Source organism: Neopsephotus bourkii, unplaced genomic scaffold, assembly GCF_033783945.1.
Source record: "Neopsephotus bourkii isolate Nb327-2 ecotype Australia unplaced genomic scaffold, CSIRO-AGI_Nbou_v1 NB_1768, whole genome shotgun sequence".
Lineage (NCBI taxonomy): Eukaryota > Metazoa > Chordata > Aves > Psittaciformes > Psittacidae > Neopsephotus > Neopsephotus bourkii.
This window is the reverse complement of record NW_026902242.1, coordinates 4,919,383-4,941,411: the sequence shown is the minus strand read 5'-3', so window position 1 is coordinate 4,941,411 and position 22,029 is coordinate 4,919,383. Positions and strand designations below refer to the sequence as shown.

The following is a 22,029-nucleotide window of genomic DNA, read 5'->3' as shown; positions in this document are numbered from 1 at the left end:
AGAAACTACATCCATGATTAACTTGTTCATCCTGCTGAGTAAGAAGAGTGTTAACCTGTGTGATGCCACTAGATACAGCCACAGTGCAACAGTTGTAATTAAGCAATCTGGTGATGTGATATATACAGTTTGTAAAATGTGGAGCTCACTAAAATGTCTGTGCTACCTTCATATATAAAAGATAAAGTGTGGTCTCTGCCCCTTTTCATCTTAACCTAGGAGACACTCAAGAAAATGGTTCTACTCTTGGTAAAACTTCTACTGAGAACAAACCAGCTGAACAAACCACACTGAAAACTAATACCACTCCTCGAATGCCAGTAGGCACAGCAGGAGAACAAAATGAAGGCAAAGGGTCCCAACAGTATAAAGGTTTTCAGCTTGTACTTCAGCAGATCAAAGCACTGCTCATCAAACGGTTCCACCACACATCCCGCAGCCGTAAGGACTTCCTAGCCCAGGTACTGGCTCACTTTTGCTGTTCTTGACTCTCTCACAACGTTCTAAATGCTGTCTTTCCTGGCATTGTCTCTCTGCAAAGCAACAGAAGTATTTATTGCAAATGGGTAACAATGTCCCTAACTGTTCTGATTATGATTCCAACTGTTCTGTCTCTTATTCTATTTCTTTCTGCCTAGAGTCTGTTACCCACACCAAGTTCATGATTCAATCACTACTAGACTGGCATTTTATTTTTAACATAATACAGTTCTGCGACAAACAGAATCTGAACTGAAAACATTGGAGATTAAATTTTTGGTGTTCAGGAGATAAACCAGATCTGATCTGTGTGCTCACACTGTCCCTCCTTTGTTTACATATATTATGAGGTCTGTGTAGTGTCGCTCTACAACATATATCTAATAACCTAGTGTGATGTTTTCATGTTCCCTGCAGATTGTTCTCCCTGCTAGTTTTGTGTTGCTGTCTTTAATACTTACAGTCATTATTCCTCCATTTGGAGAATATCCTGCCTTAACCTTACACCCTTGGATCTATGGACAGCAGTTTACTTTCTTCAGGTAAGAGGAATCATAGAGTAAAAGTACTGCCATGTATACGTCCTTTCCTCCCTAGCTTTTAGGATTATGGGGCCCTGTCTTAGTGGGCTTTTCTCACTCTACGTGGTATAAAAAAGGATTTAAAACAGCATAAAATTGGTGGAGGTGGAGAAAGCAGCTGTTTGTCAAACTAAGAGTGCTTCAAATATCTTGCTGTCTTTGGTACTCTCCTCTACTCTCCTCTTCCTACCTGAATTCATTACCTCAGCGCTTACAAAGTTACATATTCTGCATAACCATAGATCCAGGACAGTAAGAAATCTAACTTTCTGATATGCCAGTGAACTACTCCTGTATTCATAATCTTAGGGAACAATGAGATTCAAGCCTATCCGCTGACCTGTGGTAGATTTATTTATAGTCGGGACACTATTTGGGCAAAGTTATGGAAACAAGAGGAAAGCAGAGACTCTTGGGTTTTATTAGTGCTGCTGCTTAGCAGTTTCTCCCCACACAGTATTCTTTGGCTGGATAGTCCTAGACTAGATCCCAACTAGCAGAAAACAGCAAACCTGAAGGCAGTAATTCTGAAGCCTTTTGCTTGAGTTTCCTACTGAAAATTCACATGAAACTTTAATTAAAGTTGTACATTGTAGTGTGTGGAACAGCATTTGATATTCATACTTCTGTAACACTTGGTACTAGCGATATTCTGTAGCCTGGTGTTATTTTGTTGCTTGCAGGCACTTTACTATAAGCAGCATTGTCTCTTTAGTCTCAGCAAATGAAAATGCAGAATGTTTCTCATCTTCTGATTACTGACTGTGACAGGGCTGAGAGGGTAGAAATTCAAGCCTTTTTGGAGACTGTTGCTATCAGTCTATGTCAGAAGTCATTCTTTAATATTAGGAGCAAAGGACCATTGCTTTAGCGTGTTAATCCTCTTGGAAGGCTCTGGGGTTTTGCATAAATAAGGCAACTGAATCAGCAGTATTTGGAAGGGGGCAGTTGGTTCTGCCATGTGGGTGTCCTTCACCACTTGTTATATGTATTCCAGTGCAATAGTCTGCAAAACATTTCTATACAGAAAGTCCTATGTTCTTCCTTTAGCAATGAGCGTCCTGGCAGTGAGCAGATGGTCTCCCTCACTGATGCTTTCTTGAATAAACCAGGATTTGGAAATCGCTGCATGAAGAATCAGCCTCTTCTGTAAGTTCCTGGCTAACCTCTCTGAAGCAAGGTTCTAACAGGGTATTACTACAGGGTTTTGAGTAGTGAAACAAGAATGAATTGGCTTGGCTTTGCACTACAGCCAATGCTTCAGATATACTGTTGGCCATAATATCTAGTATCAGGTCAAACGTAACAAACAAACGGCAAGACGACAGTGCCACTGGATTAAGAATTATTCCCAGTGCTCAATATGGCTAGCTGGAAACCAGTTCATATAGCCTTCTGTTGAGAATTAAGCAACCTTAAAATTCAGGTCCGTAGGTCAGACCCAAATCTTTACAGCTTCCATGGCACTTTCCACATGTGAGTCCCCTCAGGTTCCTCCTGTTCCCATTGGTGTGTTTGGAAGCAATTGCTTCAGCAATTCTGTGACCTCTCATGAACAGTTTCCATGCGCAGCTTAAAGAATGCTCCTCCACACAGGAACTACCCATGCGGCAACATGCCAACTGCTTGGAACACACCTGCTGTTCATCCCAACCTGAGCAGCCTCCTGCTGAGCCACAAGTGGAGCCCTGAGAATCCATCACCTTCATGCAAGTGCAGCACTCACAAGAAACTCACTATGATGCCAGAATGCCCTGCAGGAGCAGGAGGCCTACCCCCACCACAGGTTGGGTCCTTCTGCCATAAATCTCTGTACAAAACTTTCATGGCAAGTGCTGGGAAAGGGATAGGTATGGAAGTACCTTGCCATGCCACTAGACACAGAAGGAATGGGGTATGTTTTCTTAACGGAGCAAGAATTGCTGGAATTTGGAATTCAGTTTCAGAGGTATCGGAAAAGCTTGCACATTTCAATGAAATTGGTCACTATTTTCATCTCAATTGCAGCCTTTTCATATAGAAGAAAATCACAAAAAAAAAAACCAATTTATCAAATAATAAAAAAAAACAAATGCTTTTTTGTCTCGAAGAAAATTATCTTTAGAAGACTGCCTTTCTGTAAAGGAGGGAGAAAGAGGAGAGGAAGAAAAGAAAATTGTTATGGTTTTCAAAAAAATGGAAGGTGTCATCACATTAAACATGGAAAAATTAATGTTGAGTCAACCCCAAATAATAATTTTCCTGCATGCCTTGGTTCTAGTTCTAGAAAGTTAGTTCTAAGCTAGCAAAACAAATGTTTGTATGCATGTGCATGAAGAGGAGTGATTTAATAACCGCTGGTGCTGTATGGAGAAGAGATGAGAGGTACATTCCTACCTGCTCCAATCAGTGAATGATCTTGGTAGTGCCCTTTATAAAATGTGTTTGCTTTTTTTGAAGAGCAAAGGAAAATGACAGCCTGTTAGTGTTTACATTCTCTAGATGTTTTTCTAACAAGTTAACGAAAGCAGAACTGCAGGCACTGCCAGAAGAACAGCTCACTCATTTAATATCTCAGCTTTAATACTCCTCTTTGCCAGGCTGCACACATTAGCCAAATGATTAAAATAATTCTAGTTTTAATATTGATGTCACAAGTTCCTGAATCCAAATCTCTTAAGAAATACTGACCTGGCTTGCTTTGGTTTCTCTACCACTATTAACAACAAAGCAACTTGGTTTAAATATCTGTAGAATTCCTGTCTATGAAGCAAAAAAATAAGTTAATAAAGTGATTTTATTCTGACATTATTCACAGCATCACAAGTTATTTCTGATTTCCAATAATCCATGTCCAATCAACAGCCAAAGTTGAATTTTGCTAAGTGCATGCTAGTGGATTTAGGAAGGAAATTTATTCTAAAGTTTCGGATTCAAGTAGGATGCAGTAATTTTTTGCTCATTTATAAGGATTCTACTCATCTGAGGGAAATGTGTTGGTTATAATATTATCCTGACAATTTTGTATAACTTGTCAGGAAGAAACAGTTCACATTTGAGTCTCCAGGGAAGCAACAGTTTGTAAGTAATTATGAAAGCTGTCTGAGCATAGGCAGCTCATTCAGTGAAGGAACTGTGAGGATGCTACCAGTCTTCCTATGTCATTTCAGGTTGCAGATTTTGCCTTTGAAACTGCCCAAGAACCTTTTACAGTATATTCTGCCTTGGGATTAACTCAATGAGTATGAGGTCTTGCATTTCATAGTGACCCTGTATTTGCAAAAGCCTCAAAAAGGCATCATGTTCATTTGGCATCCTTTTCAATACAAAAAAAAGAGTAATTTTCATTCAAAGTTTCTAACATGGCAGTGAAGGTCAAGTTTTCATGTTAATTTTTACTTCAACTTGTTAAATCACAGAAAACCACTTTATCTTCACTGGGACCTCTGTCTGTTTGAAAAGGTTCCTTCTTTCCCAGTGAAGAAAAAGCCTTGAGCAGCCTTGGTCTCTGTTGCAAATAACTTGGGCCAGGTTTCAAAGTGCAACTGGTTTGTGTCAGCCCTCATGACCTTTTGCGATTTCATGATTTCTTCTGGAATCTTAGGAAAATAAAGACCTTTGGGCTAGAAAGTGAATGACCCACTCCATTCCACTGATACTATGAACCTGAGCAATTCCTCTGAACCAAAGCTGCTTTTGCTCTTTTCCTGACAAACGCTTAATAGCTTTAGAGACAGTGAAGTTTCCTGTAATTGACGGGGTTTTATTTTCTTTTTAGAGAGTGCAGCACAGCACAGAAATTCTTCAAGATCTCACCCACAGAAATATTTCTGATTTTCTGGTGAAAACATACCCCACTTTGATAAAAGGGAGGTAGGGGTGAATCTTCCTTTGTTTTTCACATGTCGTATTTTGTACCTGGCCATGAAATTCTCATTTAATAGTAGCATACACACCTGATTTGCCACAGCGTTGTGTAGACTTCAGTGTCATGTCCATATACCTAATGTAAGAATAGAGATGCTCATTTTAGGGAAGTTAAATTGTTTTAATTATACCTACTTTTATAATCAGGTACTCTTTTATAGGCAGACCTAAGTTCTGTATGCTGTATTAATGGTAACTGTGTCAGTGGTAAGAAAACTGGTGCCTCTGCACAGCATGAAGTGTTGTCTTGCAGAGATACTGGTTTCTGCTCCTGAAGAACTTTAGCCACACCAGCATGACCATCTGCTTGAGTGAATTATCACTCTCTTCGCAAAAGTGCTTAAGAGCCAAAAGATAATGTTCGATCCAACTATCCTACTGATAGCTGCTCACTTGCCTGAGTGTCATGCATGGTAATTGGCTGTGCAGTGTCCATGGCCTATTATTTCTAATTCAGGCCTTGCTACCTTTTCAATTCCAGCAAAGTTCTTGAAATTGCTATTATACTAGCTATGTGCTGGCTGCCTTTGACTGATTCCTCTTAGCATATGTCATAATTGCCTTAGGCACATCTTTTTAAATTCACTCATTATGGATTTAGGATAGAACCAGTATCTGTCACTTCCAAAATCTTTCTTATCTCTGTATAAGCTGGAGATGAAACATGCCAGAAAACAAAACCAGACCACTAGAAGGAATACCAAAAGTCCAGACAACCCCACAACTCAAAGTTATCAGCAATCACTTAAAAAGAAAGCAAATAAAAGAAATAAAAAAAAAAAAAAGGGGGGGGGGGGCAGGGAGGAAAGGCTGTTTAGGGGAAACTATTTCCCTTTAAGCCTGACAATACCATTGACTGGTTCTGTGCATTAAGAGATGGGATTCTGTTTGTCTGTTTCAGCTTGAAGAGCAAATACTGGGTCAATGAGCAAAGGTAAGAAACCAATTCACAGATTATGGGGGTAAATAAAGCAACAATGAATTTCTGTTTAACCTAGAACCTCACAATATTTCTCTGAATGGACAAGGGGAATTGTGGCAGATAGTATAGAACAAACACGGCTTCAGTGGGAAATAGGTTGGGGGTGTGCAAAGGTTTTATAAAGACCCTTTGCATTTAGGTTACATTTGTTTGGACTACATCCACAAGGATAAAGACCAGAGGCACACAATGGAACAATCACAGTTTTATTACCTCAGCAGTCAGATTAATGGGATCTGAGTGATGGGAAGTTAGAATACAATACTGCATACACTGTGACAGAGCAGCAGGAAAATGTGAACCCTTAAAAGAAAGAAAAAGACCGGGTAAGATGAAGCCTGAGCACCAGACTATCAGATACAGAAGTAACAACCACAACTCCTCATCCCTGCTCTGAACAGATGCAGTAGTTAAAAAACATTACACTAGTGATCCACACTTACACAGAGACATCAGCCAACCCCAGTGTGATGTCTCACTGTAGATACTAAGCTTAGAAAGATGACTGATTAGCCTGAAAAGCATACTTAGTTTTTCAGCAGCAGGAGTTCACTTCAAAGGTAGCAGCTGGGTGACTGGCTTCCAGCACAGAATATCTGCTTGTTCATGTGCAAACATCACTTTATATGGGATTAGATTATGGTTCATCTAATGCAGTAGTATTTATTATTATGGAGTGTTGGCTGGCACCAGCATAGGTGATCACCTGCTTCTCTCAGGGCAACTGCAATTTTAAGTGAGGTCCATGCTGTCCTTAGTCCTTGCTGGATAAATACTTTCATGTCAGTTATCTGGATTTAAAGATTTTGCACTGTATAAATACCTGTTTGCTCCAAATCTTCTATCTAAATCAGGATGTTGGCATGAACCCCTCAGGAACTGATAGAATGTCTATTATTTGTAAGCCCTAAAAAGACCTAATACAAGTTGTTAGAAAAAGAGTGAGGGTTGCTATACATGAATTATAGGATGTATAGAAAACAAACATTGAGTTTTTAGTATTTCCATCAAAGTACAGAGTTTTGGGTATGTGGTAGAAGTGACTGATGATACTGTTCTCTTTGTTAGATATGGAGGAATTTCTATAGGAGGAAAGCTCCCAGTCCTTCATGTTTCTGGAGATCAAGTTGTCAATTTTTTAAGTGATCTTGGCCGAATGATGAATATCACAGGAGTAAGCAAGATTTCCTTTGGTTTTATTGTCCCTTTACTAAAGAATTGTTATGAAGCTGAAGATAAGCAGCACCAGATTTCACCCAGACAGCTGAGCTTGAACCATTTCTTTTCCATTTTAGGGACAGACTTCACTGGCTGCTGCTAAAGAAATGACTAATTTCCTTAAATACATGGAAACTGAAGATAATATTAAGGTATTTTGCTGCAAGTAGTCTGCTAGCTCCCATTCTTTCCTGACATAGACTTCAAATAGTAAGAATATTGCTAGTCACATTCTCAGATGCAGCCACAGATGGAATACTATTATGAAGATGGGATACATTGTTAATGCACAGTTATTTGTAATCTGAGATAGTTTAACCATGTTCTTAGTAATTCTGCCTTTCCCAAATCCTGCTGAATAGGACACATTCTGATAAATTTTAAAATGTAGTTCTGTAAAATCCCTTGACAGTGGCTGTCAACTCTTAAAAGCATAGTATGTGAGCTCCTCCTGCTGGACTGTGCCTGGGAGCTATGCATTCCTGCTCCTGGATCCCTCCCTGTTACAATGCCCACCAAAGTAGATAAAAGGCAGACAATTTTTTTCCTGCAGCTCAGGGTTATTAATGAAGGCTTCTTAAATGAATCTCTGCTTTCTGACTCTTTTAGGTGTGGTTTAACAATAAAGGCTGGCATGCCATGGTTAGCTTCCTTAATGTAGCCAATAATGCAGTCCTTAGAGCTAACCTGCGGACTGGCCAAGCCCCTGAAGAATTTGGGATCACTGCTGTAAACCATCCTCTGAACCTCACTAAAGAGCAACTCTCTGAAGTCACTGTGTAAGCCTACCTGTGCTCTGGTGCTGGCTCTTACCCCTCCCTCCCCTGGCAGCTTGCTGCCTCTGATGTACACATACTCTGTGCAGAAACAGTTTAATCGACAGAACCTGGAGGCCTTTCCCTGGAGTTTTATTCTAATCAAGATTTATATATACAATCTATTCTTTTCTGGATCTTTATAGTCCTATAAGAGTTTATTCCCATCCTGTGTAGGAGCTATGACCATTGGTTATATATGATTACACATATATGTTGATTCCCAAGCGCAAAGATTCTGAAGTCTTTGTTCATGCACCAAAGCCAGTAGATCTACTTGTGAAATAACAGAGAGATCATAATCAAAAAAGGAATAAGAAATTGTCCTTAACTTGGCTACAGGTAGTCAGTAGTCAACAACCTCTGTCTTGGTGCCAAGGACAGCACATAGGTAGATTTTCAATGGCATGTAGTAGGGCTGGTGTATTCCAGAGTATACAAGCCATTGATTCCTTGGAAAAGACACCTGTAAGAAGACATGGCTTCCCACTCACGTTTCCTGTTAAGTTCAGAATTCAGTGAAACTGAAAACTCCTGCCTTAGCAGAGTGGTAAGATCTGTGCTTCATCTCACTGCAACTTGCCTCTCTGAGCCCCTCTTTTCCCAGCTTTCACGCCTTTGACTATTGTGCCTTAATGTCTAGTCTGAGACATACCCTACAGGGAAGGCTTTCAAACTGAGATATGTATAGGAGCTGAACTGTTCCCAGAGAATGAAAGCAAGTGCAAAATCACAGAATAGTGCTACCATCATCCATATTTGTTAGCTACAGTCCCCAGCATAGCTTGGGAAAATACCATCATGCTTACTCATTAGCTACAGTCTCCAGCACAACTTGGGAAAATAGAGCAGCACATTTTGAAATTGGAGAAGTCTTCTGCTTACAAAATAGCCTTGCTACTTCTAGATCTTCACATTCCTTCCAGATTCCCCAATTGCTAATATAGGGTTGTGTTGTATCCATTCGCTTGCTGACAGTCCCTTCTTGTGCTGTTTTAGGCTGACCACTTCAGTGGATGCTGTTGTTGCCATCTGTGTGATTTTTGCCATGTCCTTTATACCAGCCAGTTTTGTTTTATATCTGATTCAAGAACGTGTAACACAAGCCAAGCATCTACAGTTTGTCAGTGGTGTGAGCCCTGCAGTCTACTGGCTAACCAACTTCATGTGGGATATAGTGAGTAACTGCTGGTCTGGTTTCATAGTCTGCAATTATTCCTGGGTTTTCATGAACTGGGAACTAACTGGTGAATTGAGTGAAGGTGATTCCGAGCACTGCAAAGCAGGATAAGGATTTATTTCTACAGATGTAGAAATTAAGTCAGGCACAGAACTCATTATTCAATAAGTGGAGCTTCAACTGTTGTAACCTTAGGGTTTCCAGTCTTTAAAACTAAATGTACAATAAAGTACAACTCACCAGAGCAGTGGAAAGCCCAGTTGCCTCATTCCTGCCATCTAGAAGGACCATAACATGTTTCAAGATGTTCAAGAAATCTAGGTGAGGGAGATTCACAGACTGCTGGAACAGTAGCTGAAGCCCTGACAAAATACTCTAGGGTGTCTAAAATGACATAGATGTATTTGTGTGTTGTGAACACTGTGTTGTTCCAAAATGATTTAGATCACAGACCCACTCTTGCTTACACAGAGCTCAGTTACCCTCCCATTACTCTTCAGGCCATTTTGTCACAAAGGAGCAAATCGTTTGCCTGGATGAGATACAGCAAGGGGCTTATTCTCAAGCCATGCCTTCTGAACAAAGAGAGTGGCCAAGGGCTATGCAATAAGAAAAGCATGAACATGGAATTGAAAAAATGAAAAAGAAAAAAAAAAAAAAGCCCCAGCTCTATGGGCTTCAAGAGGTGCTCTTTCAGGAGAAGGTAAAGCAAAGCATTCAGTTAGTAAATGAGGGAAAAGAAGCAGGTCTCTCAGTTCCTGTCCCCTGCTGGTGACACCAGCCTCCCAGCAGCTTGGCAGGAATTCTGCTTGGCTGTGGCCCTTGGCAACATGATGCAAAGGTATTTATTGGTGTTAGCAGTTCCATGAAACACGCTATTCTGCATGAGGAGCTCTCTGCATTGCAATAGAGTAGCACCCAGAGAAATTTAGAAGAGCAGTGGCCAAACACACTCACTTGAGCCTCTTCCCAGGAATGTGGCTCAAGTAACCAGCTTTTCCCCTCCTACACAGCCTTTGCGTCAGCAGAAACTGTGCTTCCCTTGCATACCCACAGCCTCTTTCTGTGGGCAGCTTGCCAACAGGACCATGAAATAATTGGCTCCCAAACCATAATCTAAGAAACAATATATGTTGTATTTTTGAGGAACAGATTGATAAAAGATGTCTCAGAAAAATGTTGAGCTCTGCCAAGGACCTATTGTTCCAAAAGCTTGAGTGTGACTAGTCTAGCTCATAAATTCTGATATTCCTCAGTACAAAATTCTTTTGGAATAATGTGTAGGATCTGGATATGGTTGCAGACCTTCTCAGGTTTTAAACACTCATCTTCACCCTGTGATGTGGCAGGTGAATTATGCACTGAGTGCTGGACTGGTTGTGGTTATATTCGCTGGCTTCAACAAGAAAGCATACACTTCACCAACTAACCTCCCTGTGCTTGTTGCCCTGCTGCTTCTGTATGGGTGAGTGTTCAATGTTATTCCTGCATATGGGGTGTGTATTCCATGTGGAAATGATTTCATGTTATTGAGCTCAGTACTTAGTGAAATCCAGCTTTAAAGAATACAACTGAGTGGATACAATACAGGTTAGAACTGGATTCTGTCCCTCCTGCAAGATATTTACACACTCTGGCCACATGCTCTATAGGAGCATGACTTTTTTGTCACTGCTTTATATTTTTAAGCATTAAATGTGATCCTTACATGAAAATCTATTTGTTTGGTTTGCTGCTTTCTGTGTACATTGTGTAGGAATTCAGTGGTTGTTCATTCACCTCACTGACAATCCATACTAAGACATCTTTCAGCATTTGACTCAAGGGCAAGGAGCACTGAGTAATCAAAACTTTTTTTGACTTGGAATGAGCATTTTTCTTACCAAATAACATTTTATAAGGCTGACTGCAATTTACTTTCTTTCATTTAATTAGTGATCGTATCTTTTTATCTATGAAATCCTGTTCCTGATAGCCCTGCAGCTAGTGTGGTCCAGGCGAAGTAATCAACCAGATTTATTTCTCGGGTTAAAGAGAAAGATGAAGCTTTCTGCATCCTCCTATGTATATGGGGGCTGGAACCAGATGATCTTAAGGTCCTATCGAACCCTAACTATTCTATGATTCTATATTACAAATTAAGCCTAAGTGGGAACAGTTCTTTTCAGGACAGACTACTGTTAATTTTCTGAACTTTTTGTGTTCTTTGAATGAAAATGCTGAGAAAATGCAAAGCATGATCATCATTTGATCTCTGAAAGTACACAGTGTTAAACAATGTGATCAGAATGTTCTTTTGGTTTAATTTTTCACTCTTTCTTTATAAAGTGCAGTAATAGTGGTATCTTTAATAAGTTGTCTGTGGCTCTGTATATTGTCTCAAATACAGTCATGGCTGTATATTCATGGCTGTGTGGAGGGACATTTAAAATGTATTTGCATTTTTTAACACATCTACCAAGATGCAATCACAAGGCAGTCACTTCAATGGTAATATAATATGGTCCTCAGAAAAACAGAAAGGAAGGTAAATGCACAGAATCATTTACTAGCCCTTGGATCCAACTGCTTTTGCAAGGTGGAACTTGGGCTGATTCCTTCTGAACACGTTGTATTGTCCTATTAAACAACTCAGGTTGTTGTTACTGAATTCTTCCTGGTTGATCTAATTGTTGCTAAGCGTTGTAAGTTTATTCCAGAGGAATACTCCTTTTGTGTTGCTGCATGTGTGTTTGATATATCCCAGAAATCACAGCACATGAAGCTCCACATCAGGAGTAGGGAAAAAAAATTGTGTAGGAGTTAAAGAATATCAAAATTTACAGAGTTCCTGATTTGGGCAGTTCCAAAGGCTGAGGAATATCTAGCAAAGTAGCATACCATACTTGCTTTCTCTAACATTTCTTTGTTTCTCTGTTCTGGGCTACAATCCAGTCAGATGTGCAAGGATACCTGCGGTGATAATAAGCTTGCTAGCTTTAAGTTTTCTCAGTTCTAGCAGTTTCTATTGCCCTGCATTTTGACAGCAAAAAAGACCAAGCAGAAAAAGCTTTTTGTTTGGTAATCTGGGAAAGAATGCTGTGATGGCATCTCTGTTGGGTTACACCATTTCATTACACTCAGGATAAGAATAAAGCTCAACTTTGTGTTCTCATTAAGTCAACTGACATGAGGATACTGAGAAGCTGTTGTCATAGTTTTTCTATCTTTTGCATGCAGATGGGCAGTAATTCCCATGATGTACCCTGCTTCTTCATTCTTCAGTGTTCCTAGCACTGCTTATGTTGCATTATCTTGTATGAATCTCTTTGTGGGGATCAACAGCAGTGCTATTACATTCATCCTGGAGTTATTTGAGAATAACCCGGTAAGTAATGTTTCTGTTAACACCTGGTTTTACAGAACTGTACAAAGGGTGTCCAGACATAACCAGCTCTAACAGTAACTGTCTTTCTTTACCTTCCCATTTCTTCTGGCAGTAAATGAGTGGGCAACTTGCTGAGTAGGTGCAGGACAGATGAGCAGAATAATCCAGAGAAGCAACTCAGGGCAGTTGATATCTTGGGCTACACACACAAGTGCCATTGAGTGGTTTTCATCCCTATGAGCAAAATTTCTGTACACTTTCACAGCTGGGGGGGAAGAGACACGGCACTTTGTGCTTGCCTCCACAGCTTGGGTTGTACAGGAAGGTGTAGATGGGTAGAAATTCATAGAGTCACCACTAAGGAAGAAAAGACACTCCTGCAAGTTATGATGTTAGAGGAGATGTTCTGCTTATAGTAACATTTTGAGAATTGCCCAAAAATGGTTTAACACCACCAGAAAGGTGACAGAAGACACAAGAATAGACAGAATACAGTGAGTGCCAAAATTAGTTCTTAGGCTAAGAGATCAGTATCTTGTATGCACAACTACACCTCTACAGTTGCTGATACTCTGATACTCTTTCCACTGTGACTGACACCCTTTCTACATCTGACAGCAATTCAATATGTGTGATAGTGTGTTTTCAAACACCATGTGCTGATCAAGCATTGTTATTTGCCAGAAAGGAGAAACCATGAACTTAACCAAAACATTTTGGTATTGTTACCTTTGAGAATAAGTCTCTGTTGCAGACATTGTGTCTCCAGAGGGAGATTTGGTGTTGGTGCAGCTAGGCTGCTACTAGCACAGTGTTTTGGGTATCTCCACATTGCACCAAAGCCTAAGTTTGGGTGTAACTTGATAAATGCTCTGTTTTCTCTCTTGTAAGAAGACAGAAAATCAGTTTTTCTGACATGACAAAGAACTTTTCACTTATTTTGCTATGTTTTCTAGTTTCAACTGCTTATTATGTTGTTTCTCTTTCTTATAGTCTTTACTGAAGTTTAATAAAATGTTGAAAAGTGTGCTGATGGTCTTCCCACATTTCTGCCTGGGCCGTGGGCTCATTGACTTGGCTGCGAACCAAGCTGTAACTGAAGTATATGCCAGGTTTGGTAAGTAAAGCCAATAAGCAACAAGTCTTATCTGTGTCAAGTGTCCTGACTATGGGTAGGATGGTTGGAAGTGTTATCTTGGAAAACTAGTGGCTGTTTCTGAAATACTTCCATTTCACATAATCAGGTGGATGATGAGTGTGGAAGTTCAACCTCTTTGAAGGAATCACAGTTTCTGATAGAGCTGCCAGAACTCTACAGTCCAGCCACTTGTCTGTCTTTTCATCATTTGTTCTACAACCCTTAGGTATTACAGGAGGATTTATTGTTTCGTTTAAATAATTCGGTGGCCTTCTTGTTAATTCTTAAAGTGGCTTCTGCTCTTTAAATGCACCCTCTTCGGATATGGCTGTCTTTGATATCAGACAACTTCTTATTAAAAGAGCAGTCATATAGCAGAACTCAGCTGGCTTTATTTAGAAAACTTGTGTCTTTCACACAATTAATGCAAATTTCTTGTTACAATATCCAAATCAGTGCATGTTCAGAGAGCTTATATTAGTCTTTACTCCCATGCAGCACCTGAACTGGAAATGTTCTTCTTGAGAGTCTTTATAAGACACTGGAAAATGAAGACATTGCCTGATCATGATCACATAAAGTACAGATTTTCATCCCAAACCATTATGATAATTCCTTTTATTCTGAGGAGCAGTGGGGTTTCTTCAGCAGTATTTCACCTTACTTTCTGGTGCTCTTTCTCCAAAGGTGAGGAACATGTTTCCAATCCTTTTCAGTGGGACTTTGTTGGAAAGAACCTGGTTGCCATGGCTGTTCAAGGGGTTGCATTCTTCTTTCTGAACCTCCTTATGCAGCACCGTTTGTTCTCCACAAGATGGTATGTCTGAAATCCTGTATTAATGTTCCTTTATTAGCAGTGTATCTTTGTTATTCTCTATGACCCTTTTTTCTTTTTCTCTGAATTGATCAGCTTTTTCTTTTTAATTTTTACTTGCTTGAATTCATCCTAATTTGTTCATATCCTGATTCAAGAAAGCAGTTAAAAATTTACATTATCTTAGTAGGAGTTAGGAACATATTATTAAAGAAATGAGTTTTCTTGAATTAAGATTTTAATGTAATTTCTTTTTAAATTAAGACACTATAATACTGAGATTACAGGCTGTCTTGGAAAGTTTGTCAGGTCGTAAGTACAGGCATGAGGTACTAGCTTGACACCCCAGGGCAGGAATTCTAGTCAATGGAACAGGACAGTTGCTGTCTGGACACTATGCAAGCTTCCCCTCTCTGCTTTACAAATGTGCCTCTATCTCAATGAAAGCAGCTACTTTCCAGGTGTGAGTGGGTTATTCACTCTGTTCAACATTGCCAGCAAGAGTACTAATTGTACATTTAGACTGTCTTGCAATGCAGTTATAAAAATACTTGTTTACATGGAGGTCCACTCAAAAGACCTGCAGGAGGACTATCACTAGCTACTGAAGAGCAGCCAAAGAGCGAAAGCTGTGGCTGAGGGTCAGGTTATGTCATGTCAGTGACTGACAAGGCATGCTCTTTTGAGCAAGCCATTTCCTCCCTTTTAGTATTTAGAGATTAACTTTCAAAGGTCAGGGATTCTCCCAACAGCAGGAATGCTTTGGCCAATGTCACATTGTGAAGTTTCAACCTCACTGCTTCCACCAGTCACATTTTTAGCAGTTAATCAGCTATTGTTTCCCACTGTTATTCTAACTATATGCAGGGCAACTCATTGTTTCTGCAGTCAATCTCTTGGGTTTTTTCCAGGTTTGCCGAGACTGTCATGTCACCTATTATTGATGAAGATGAGGATGTTGCAGAAGAAAGAAAAAGAATTATGAATGGAGGGAACAAAACAGATATCTTACAATTACAAGAACTGACCAAGGTAATGCTTTGAGAAGAATGAAACAAATTAGTCTGGTGTCAGTTTATTCTCTCAGAGTATATTTCAGCTGTGGATTCAGATGATATTGTTTTAAAAATCAACCTTGTGCCATAGAAAACAAGGCTTGGTTTGGATTTGGGTTTTCTTACCTGACGCTGTCTGACATGACTTGTACCTATTGCATTGGTCCACTCCTACTATTAGTCTTTTCTTCAGCAATGCTGTTTCTTCCATATGGGAGTTTCAATCTCAAGTTAGCTATCTGGTTGCTTTCACGTTGAGGGTTATAGCTGTTATTAATTTATCTTCTTTTCAGACATTGAAGGCATCTTATTTATGCTATGAGAAAGTATGCAATCTTGAACTACAGAAATACAAAGATTACACACACTGTTGTGTTCTCATAAATAGAGAACTGGAGTATCATTCTTCAGACTACCTTGCTGTATTGTTCCACTTTGGTTTGACACATACTTTGTCCTAGCAAAACATCAGGTCTGTCTTTTAGTGCTAAAGATAGGAAGTAAAAGGCTGCATGCAGAAAATGAGGAATTTTTAGGGGTCATATCACACCTAATGTAAATAAATATCTTTGTAGAATGCTTACTCTTTATTTTAATTTTATATACTTGCTTCTGAAGTTGCCTTATCCCCATAACATTAAACTAAACATTTCAGAGTATTTTCTTTGCTATAGGTGTCTTTAAATAGGATTTTTCTTTCTTTTCTTCCTGTCAATTTAGAATTATGCAGGAAGGCACAAGCCTGCAGTGGACAGACTCTGTGTTGGCATTCGTCCTGGAGAGGTAGGTTGTTCAATAACACTGATTACATTCCATCATCAGATCAGATTTAATGCCCCTGCTGATTTAAAATGGAAATACTAAAGAGTGTGATAAATTTTGTAATTTAGTGCTTTGGTCTTTTGGGAGTGAATGGTGCTGGCAAAACAACAACATTCAAAATGCTGACTGGAGATACTGATGTGACATATGGAGATGCAGTAGTGGCTGGCAATAGGTAAGTATCTCAATAAAACCAACTGTGACAGTCCATTTACCGCAGCAGAACTGCCCGGATCATAGTCTTAATGACCTAGCAGCTCTTTTCCGGTTTTATGGCACTGGGAGAGACCACAGCTAGCACACACTGGCACTTTATGCTTTTAACACTCTGTTGTAAGATCTGTGGATGGTTATAGTAATGAGACAAGGCAATTGGATCTAATAGCAGGAGCTCACAAACATAAGATGACCAGTCCAGCATGATAGTTCCATCTGAGCTTTGGGACTTCACTCTGGCTGTTTTTAGCAGCTTTGTTTACACAGTGCTGGCATAATGTCAGGAGTCAATACAGCTTGGTCTGGTATTGACTTATATTAGTTTAATTGCAGGTTATGTCTTTGTTGGACGTTGGGATTTGATTCTTTGTCCATTGATGTAAATTGAACAATAGCTCTTTTGTTGTCAGGAAATGGTGCTGGGCAACCTGCTCTGGAAGACCCTGCTTGAGCAGGATGGGTGAACAAGGTGACCTCCAGAGGCCCCTTCCAACCTCAATCATTCTGTGACTGTACCTCTTCTGTTACTAGTGAAGTGTTAATCTGTCTGTTCCCAGTGACCACACTCACAGATTAAATTGACTGTTTTTTTTTAATTCTAGAAATAAGCACAATTTGGAAAAAAAAAAAGATCTGAATGGTTGTTCAAATAATTTCTTATTCAGTTATCTTAAACAGGAAAATGTGGGAGAGGAAATGGGCTTACACTCTTAACCAGGACTGAGCTGACTTAGATGAGAATACATTCTTTGCTATTCTGTACAGACAGGTATTTTAGTAGGATGTTGTATCAGGAAGAATAAATTCTCTTCTTACAAAAGCTGTTGCCTCAGAAAAGAAAGAGATTTTATTCAAACTGTCCATCTCTGTCTGAAAGGTAGTAGTATAGAACTAAGATTCTTCCCTTTGTTTCTCCAGTATATTGACCCACATTTCTAATGTCCATCAAAACATGGGATACTGCCCTCAGTTTGATGCCATTGATGACCTTCTCACAGGACGAGAACATCTCTACTTATATGCACGTCTGCGGGGGGTTCCAGCAGAAGAAATTGAAAGGGTAAAGCATTCTTGCCTCTGACTTACATGTAGTTACAGTAAATATTTGTGGTTATTAATGGGTTCATAACATGCCAAGGGCCAGAATTTCCAAAGTAGGCTTGCCATTTTTTGTGTTGAAGTCCTGGGAGTGGTTCCTGTTGTTTGGACAGTAAAACACAGACCTATCAGATGCTGGTTCTTCAGCATTAATGGTACTTGCAAAACAGTGGTGCCAACTGTGGAAGTCTAAAGATGCAGTTGCCATGACTCGGAACTGCACTGATTGCTATTTTGTTCTTGTTTTTAAAGCTGTTTATGCATAAGAAAGAAAACACAAAGAAGATTCCAAGAGAAAGTAATTTAAATACTTGCACAGATAGGAGTCTACAGCTGAGGCTGGTTTATGGCTTTCCCTCAAGTAGTTAGAATTCCCCTCATCATCATAAATTTTTTGGTCTGCCCTGCTCCTTTTCTAAGGCGAATGTGCTAAAACCCAGGGGATTGCCATGTCTGACAGAAGAGGGATGTGTCAGCAGTCCTGTCCGTTATGCATTAGCTGCTGTATGAAAAAGATGGTCTTCCTCATAGGTTGCTGAATGGGGGATCCAGAAGCTGGGGCTTCCAATGTATGCAGACCACCTGGCTGGTACCTACAGTGGTGGCAACAAGCGCAAGCTTTCCACTGCCATTGCACTGATAGGCTGCCCACCACTCATCTTGCTAGTAAGTATCGTGGTAACATAGCTCTGCAATAGTTGAGTATAACATCTCATAAAACTACATGCTAGAGAGGGACAAGGATGTTTATGACAGTTCTTGCAAGCTCCTTCCTGCCTTCAACTTAAATCTACTTCAGTGTTTAAAGCTTTACTGAGGTCTTTAATTTCAGGGATAGTCCTGGATGCAGAATTGTTTCAAATTGACCCCAAGAGATGATGAAAAACAGATCTTCAATAAAGAGTGGTTTGAGATAAAGTCTATAGTGCAGATTAATCTGAATTTAAATCCATGTTTGGTTTCAGTCTGCCTTTTTTTTTTTTTGTCAGATTAGAACCACTCATGTAGAAGATGATCTTATGACATATACCTTGCTGCTTTATCCAGTGGAACAGAGAAAAGTAGCTATTGTTTTGCAGCCTTTAGTATCTTTGGAATAAATTATACGAATTTCAACTAAACTATACAAATGCTGAAATGTAGCTCTCATCAAATAACATATCGGATAATTGTGTATCTTGAGGAAAACTTTAAATGCAGGTACTGCAAAAGTTATTTAGATTATACTATGCCACCTTTTTGTAGGCTGAAAAGAAACATTTTAATAACACTTTAATAGTATGGTTCCTTGTGCCATTTAATGTGCCATTACAGGTATTCTGCCTGTACATAACAGCTAAAATATCTTCTCATGATTTCTTAAGACAAAATGTTCAATGAATGCTTTTTTTTCCCAGGATTTTTTCAATCCTTTTTTGTTACTAACTGAGTTAAGTGATCTATGCAGGACCAGATCCTTAGCTGGTGTGAATCAGAGTAACTTTACTGGCTTCCTGGGCTGAGAAATCTGTCCTGTATGTTTTTGTAAGCAGGAAGTTTACATGGGGAGAACTCACTCTCCTCTTAGAAGAGTTGTTGCCCTAGAAAGGAAGGATTTCATTTGAAGTGTCCATCTCTGCTTCAAAGCTAGTATTGCAGATATGAGATTCTTCTCTTTGTTTCTCCAGCATATTGACCTACATCTCTAATGCCAAACTTGACACAATTTGATGTAACTGTGTAAGCCTTTTTCCATTTAGTTATATTTAGGGTCCCAAATGGTTTTATAATGGGGTATCACAAATGCTTACATTTTTTTATATCTAAGAAGCTAGAGTGGATGCTGCATTTGTTGTAATGGTCACTGCATTCTCTTCCCTGTAGCTGTAGCTTACACAGTGACAGCATTACATCCTTACCTACAGTTTCTTGTACTTGTTTCCTTCCTGTTTTCTGCCAACAAGTAACATTAGCACCCATTTACTCCTACACTTCTCAAGCTGCATGTGCTTTCTGAAGGCACAGATTTTAGCAGAGAAGCAGCAATATACCAAGACCTAAACACACAGTGACTTGATTCAAAATAGATTTTCTTACCTCCTTATCTGTCTTAACATTTCCCTTACAGGATGAACCAACAACTGGAATGGACCCTCAGTCCCGGCGCCTCCTGTGGGACTCTATTGTCAGTGTGCTCAGAGATGGGAGAGCTGTGGTTCTAACCTCCCACAGGTAAACAGTTAGAATTCAGAATTCCAGAGCAGCTGAAGTTCATCTGCTGCCTTTTACCTCAAGTATCTGTTCTCTGTTTTGACAGTATGGAAGAATGTGAAGCCCTCTGTACTCGTTTAGCCATCATGGTAAAAGGTACCTTCAAATGCCTGGGCACAATTCAGCAACTAAAATACAAGTAAGTAGAATATTTTAAAGGTGTTTTTAGTGGGAAAACTTCGTGTATGTGACATGTACCATTCTTAAAACAGTAATCCAGTCTAAAGAGCTGTTGTTTAAACAGACCCATTTCTGGGTGCAACTCTGTGGTATCCTAGACAATTTGAGCAGATATCATTTCAACTCTGTTCTGCAGGGCAAATGCCAGGCCTCCTACAAAGCTAAATATTATGCATTATCTTTGAGATACTATTAATGTTTTCATAGCTGCAGAAAATTAATTTCCTTCTTGTAGAATGAAACCGTCTCTTTATCCACATGTGTTTCCCAGGTTTGGAGATGGCTACATTGTCACTCTGAAAATCAAAGCTCCAAAGTCTGGGCTGCCTCCAGATCCTACTCCTGCTGAGCAGTTCATACGCATGAACTTCCCAGGGAGTTTGCAGAGAGAGAAACACTACAATATGCTGCAGTATCAGATCTGCTCCTCCTCTCTGGCCAAGATTTTTCGGTTAATAGTCTCCAATAAGGAAAACTTGCATATTGAAGAATATTCTGTGTCTCAAACAACTTTAGATCAGGTGAGTGAAAGATAAAGCATCCATGAGAAAGCCTGTCTGACTAGACCTTGGCAATGCAATGGGGCTGTATCCCAGCAACTGAAGGATCAAACTGTTCAGAGTAGAGAATTACCTCATGCCTCTTTCTCAGGCAAAATTCCCAGACCCCTTGTCAAGGAGGGTGGATCAGATATGAGGTCTGTAATTAATTCCATGTGTAAGTAAGTGGCATTTGAAAGCTGGTAAGACAGTTTCCCAGATGATGGAATTCACACAACTCATTCCTTCAGGAGCAACAGACTGAGCAAGGTCAGATATTCAGAATGAGGCTTGCTGAGCTGGGAATAATGTTTGTTTATTAATAAGAGATTTGGACTGTGTTGTGTCAGAGATAGTGTGATACCTACTAAATGTTGATAGCTCCTTGTCATGCACTGTTATGCAGGAGCAATTAGACACACAAAACCTAGGAAGTTCACTGCGACTTCCGGCAACACAACTTGTTAGGGGATATTAGCCCTATGGGCCTGCTTTCCTAGGCAGCCGAGGGTCCACATATTCGAAGGTGTCTTTGGGAATACTAGAGAGACATTTCTGGCTGCCTTACAGCTTTCTACTAAAATATTCAGTCTCCTTTTCCCCATTACAACCAAACTCATGCTATGCAAGTCAGGCAAATCTGTCTGAATCCATCTTCTGCTTAAGAAGAAGGATTTTAGTGACAAGAAAGTGCATCCAAAGGAAGGAAGTTTATAAAAATAAAGAAGGAATTAATAATCTCTGCTGATACACAGTGTCTCAGTTCATGTCTACAAATTCCCTGTCTCTTCCCTACAGAGAAGGCCAAGAGGATGCACATGTACAGAGACATTCCACAAACTCAGCTGATGAGATGGTGACATTTTCTGCTTTCCTCACACAGGTTTTTGTGAACTTTGCTAAACAGCAAATGGAGGATGAGGAAATCCCTTTGCACCCCCGTGCAGCTGGAGCCAGCCGAGAAGCAAAGGTGTCCCCTGCTTTGCACCAGCAGGCAGTTGCATAGACTGTTCCTACAGTTACAGTCACTAGCACTTTGAGTGTGCACAGTGCAAAGATGTGCCATACCAGAGAAGTACAAGGCTCAAAGGTCCCCACACTCAGTATTATGCTGACTTTTTTTTGCACCTTTCTGAGCACTGTGCTTGCAACAGCAACAGCCCTAGCAACAGCAAACTTCTACTGCTCTATATGGAACAGTATATGCTGAAAGTGTCAAAGGAACGGCTGGTCCTTGCTATAAAACAAAAATCTTCCTCTAACATATATCTTCATTATAAGATACAAGAGGATACATCTTATTCTTCCTTGTTGACATGTAAAGAGCATTAAAGGTAGGTTCTCCAGCTGATCCTTTTAGGCTGGTAGGTTTTTCTTGTAGTCAACTA

At 39.8% G+C, this 22,029-nt stretch overlaps 1 protein-coding gene across 1 annotated transcript in view; it reads left to right on the top strand.

Annotated features, from left to right (window-relative positions):
• The window catches only part of ABCA4 (ATP binding cassette subfamily A member 4), a 70,729-nt gene extending 48,715 nt beyond the window's left edge, over positions 1 to 22,014 (top strand). The window contains exons 27-49 of the mRNA XM_061378869.1: positions 220 to 461; positions 898 to 1,022; positions 2,112 to 2,210; positions 2,658 to 2,847; positions 4,819 to 4,913; positions 5,869 to 5,901; positions 7,018 to 7,123; positions 7,245 to 7,319; positions 7,777 to 7,946; positions 8,982 to 9,159; positions 10,512 to 10,627; positions 12,382 to 12,529; positions 13,523 to 13,646; positions 14,355 to 14,484; positions 15,393 to 15,513; positions 16,257 to 16,319; positions 16,427 to 16,533; positions 17,493 to 17,634; positions 18,204 to 18,338; positions 19,780 to 19,883; positions 19,969 to 20,061; positions 20,374 to 20,623; positions 21,525 to 22,014. Coding sequence (XP_061234853.1) covers positions 220 to 461; positions 898 to 1,022; positions 2,112 to 2,210; positions 2,658 to 2,847; positions 4,819 to 4,913; positions 5,869 to 5,901; positions 7,018 to 7,123; positions 7,245 to 7,319; positions 7,777 to 7,946; positions 8,982 to 9,159; positions 10,512 to 10,627; positions 12,382 to 12,529; positions 13,523 to 13,646; positions 14,355 to 14,484; positions 15,393 to 15,513; positions 16,257 to 16,319; positions 16,427 to 16,533; positions 17,493 to 17,634; positions 18,204 to 18,338; positions 19,780 to 19,883; positions 19,969 to 20,061; positions 20,374 to 20,623; positions 21,525 to 21,647 — 2,969 coding nt within the window. The 3' untranslated portion in view covers positions 21,648 to 22,014. The remainder of the gene's footprint in view (positions 1 to 219; positions 462 to 897; positions 1,023 to 2,111; positions 2,211 to 2,657; positions 2,848 to 4,818; positions 4,914 to 5,868; positions 5,902 to 7,017; positions 7,124 to 7,244; positions 7,320 to 7,776; positions 7,947 to 8,981; positions 9,160 to 10,511; positions 10,628 to 12,381; positions 12,530 to 13,522; positions 13,647 to 14,354; positions 14,485 to 15,392; positions 15,514 to 16,256; positions 16,320 to 16,426; positions 16,534 to 17,492; positions 17,635 to 18,203; positions 18,339 to 19,779; positions 19,884 to 19,968; positions 20,062 to 20,373; positions 20,624 to 21,524) is intronic.
• Positions 22,015 to 22,029: the final 15 nt, after the last annotated feature.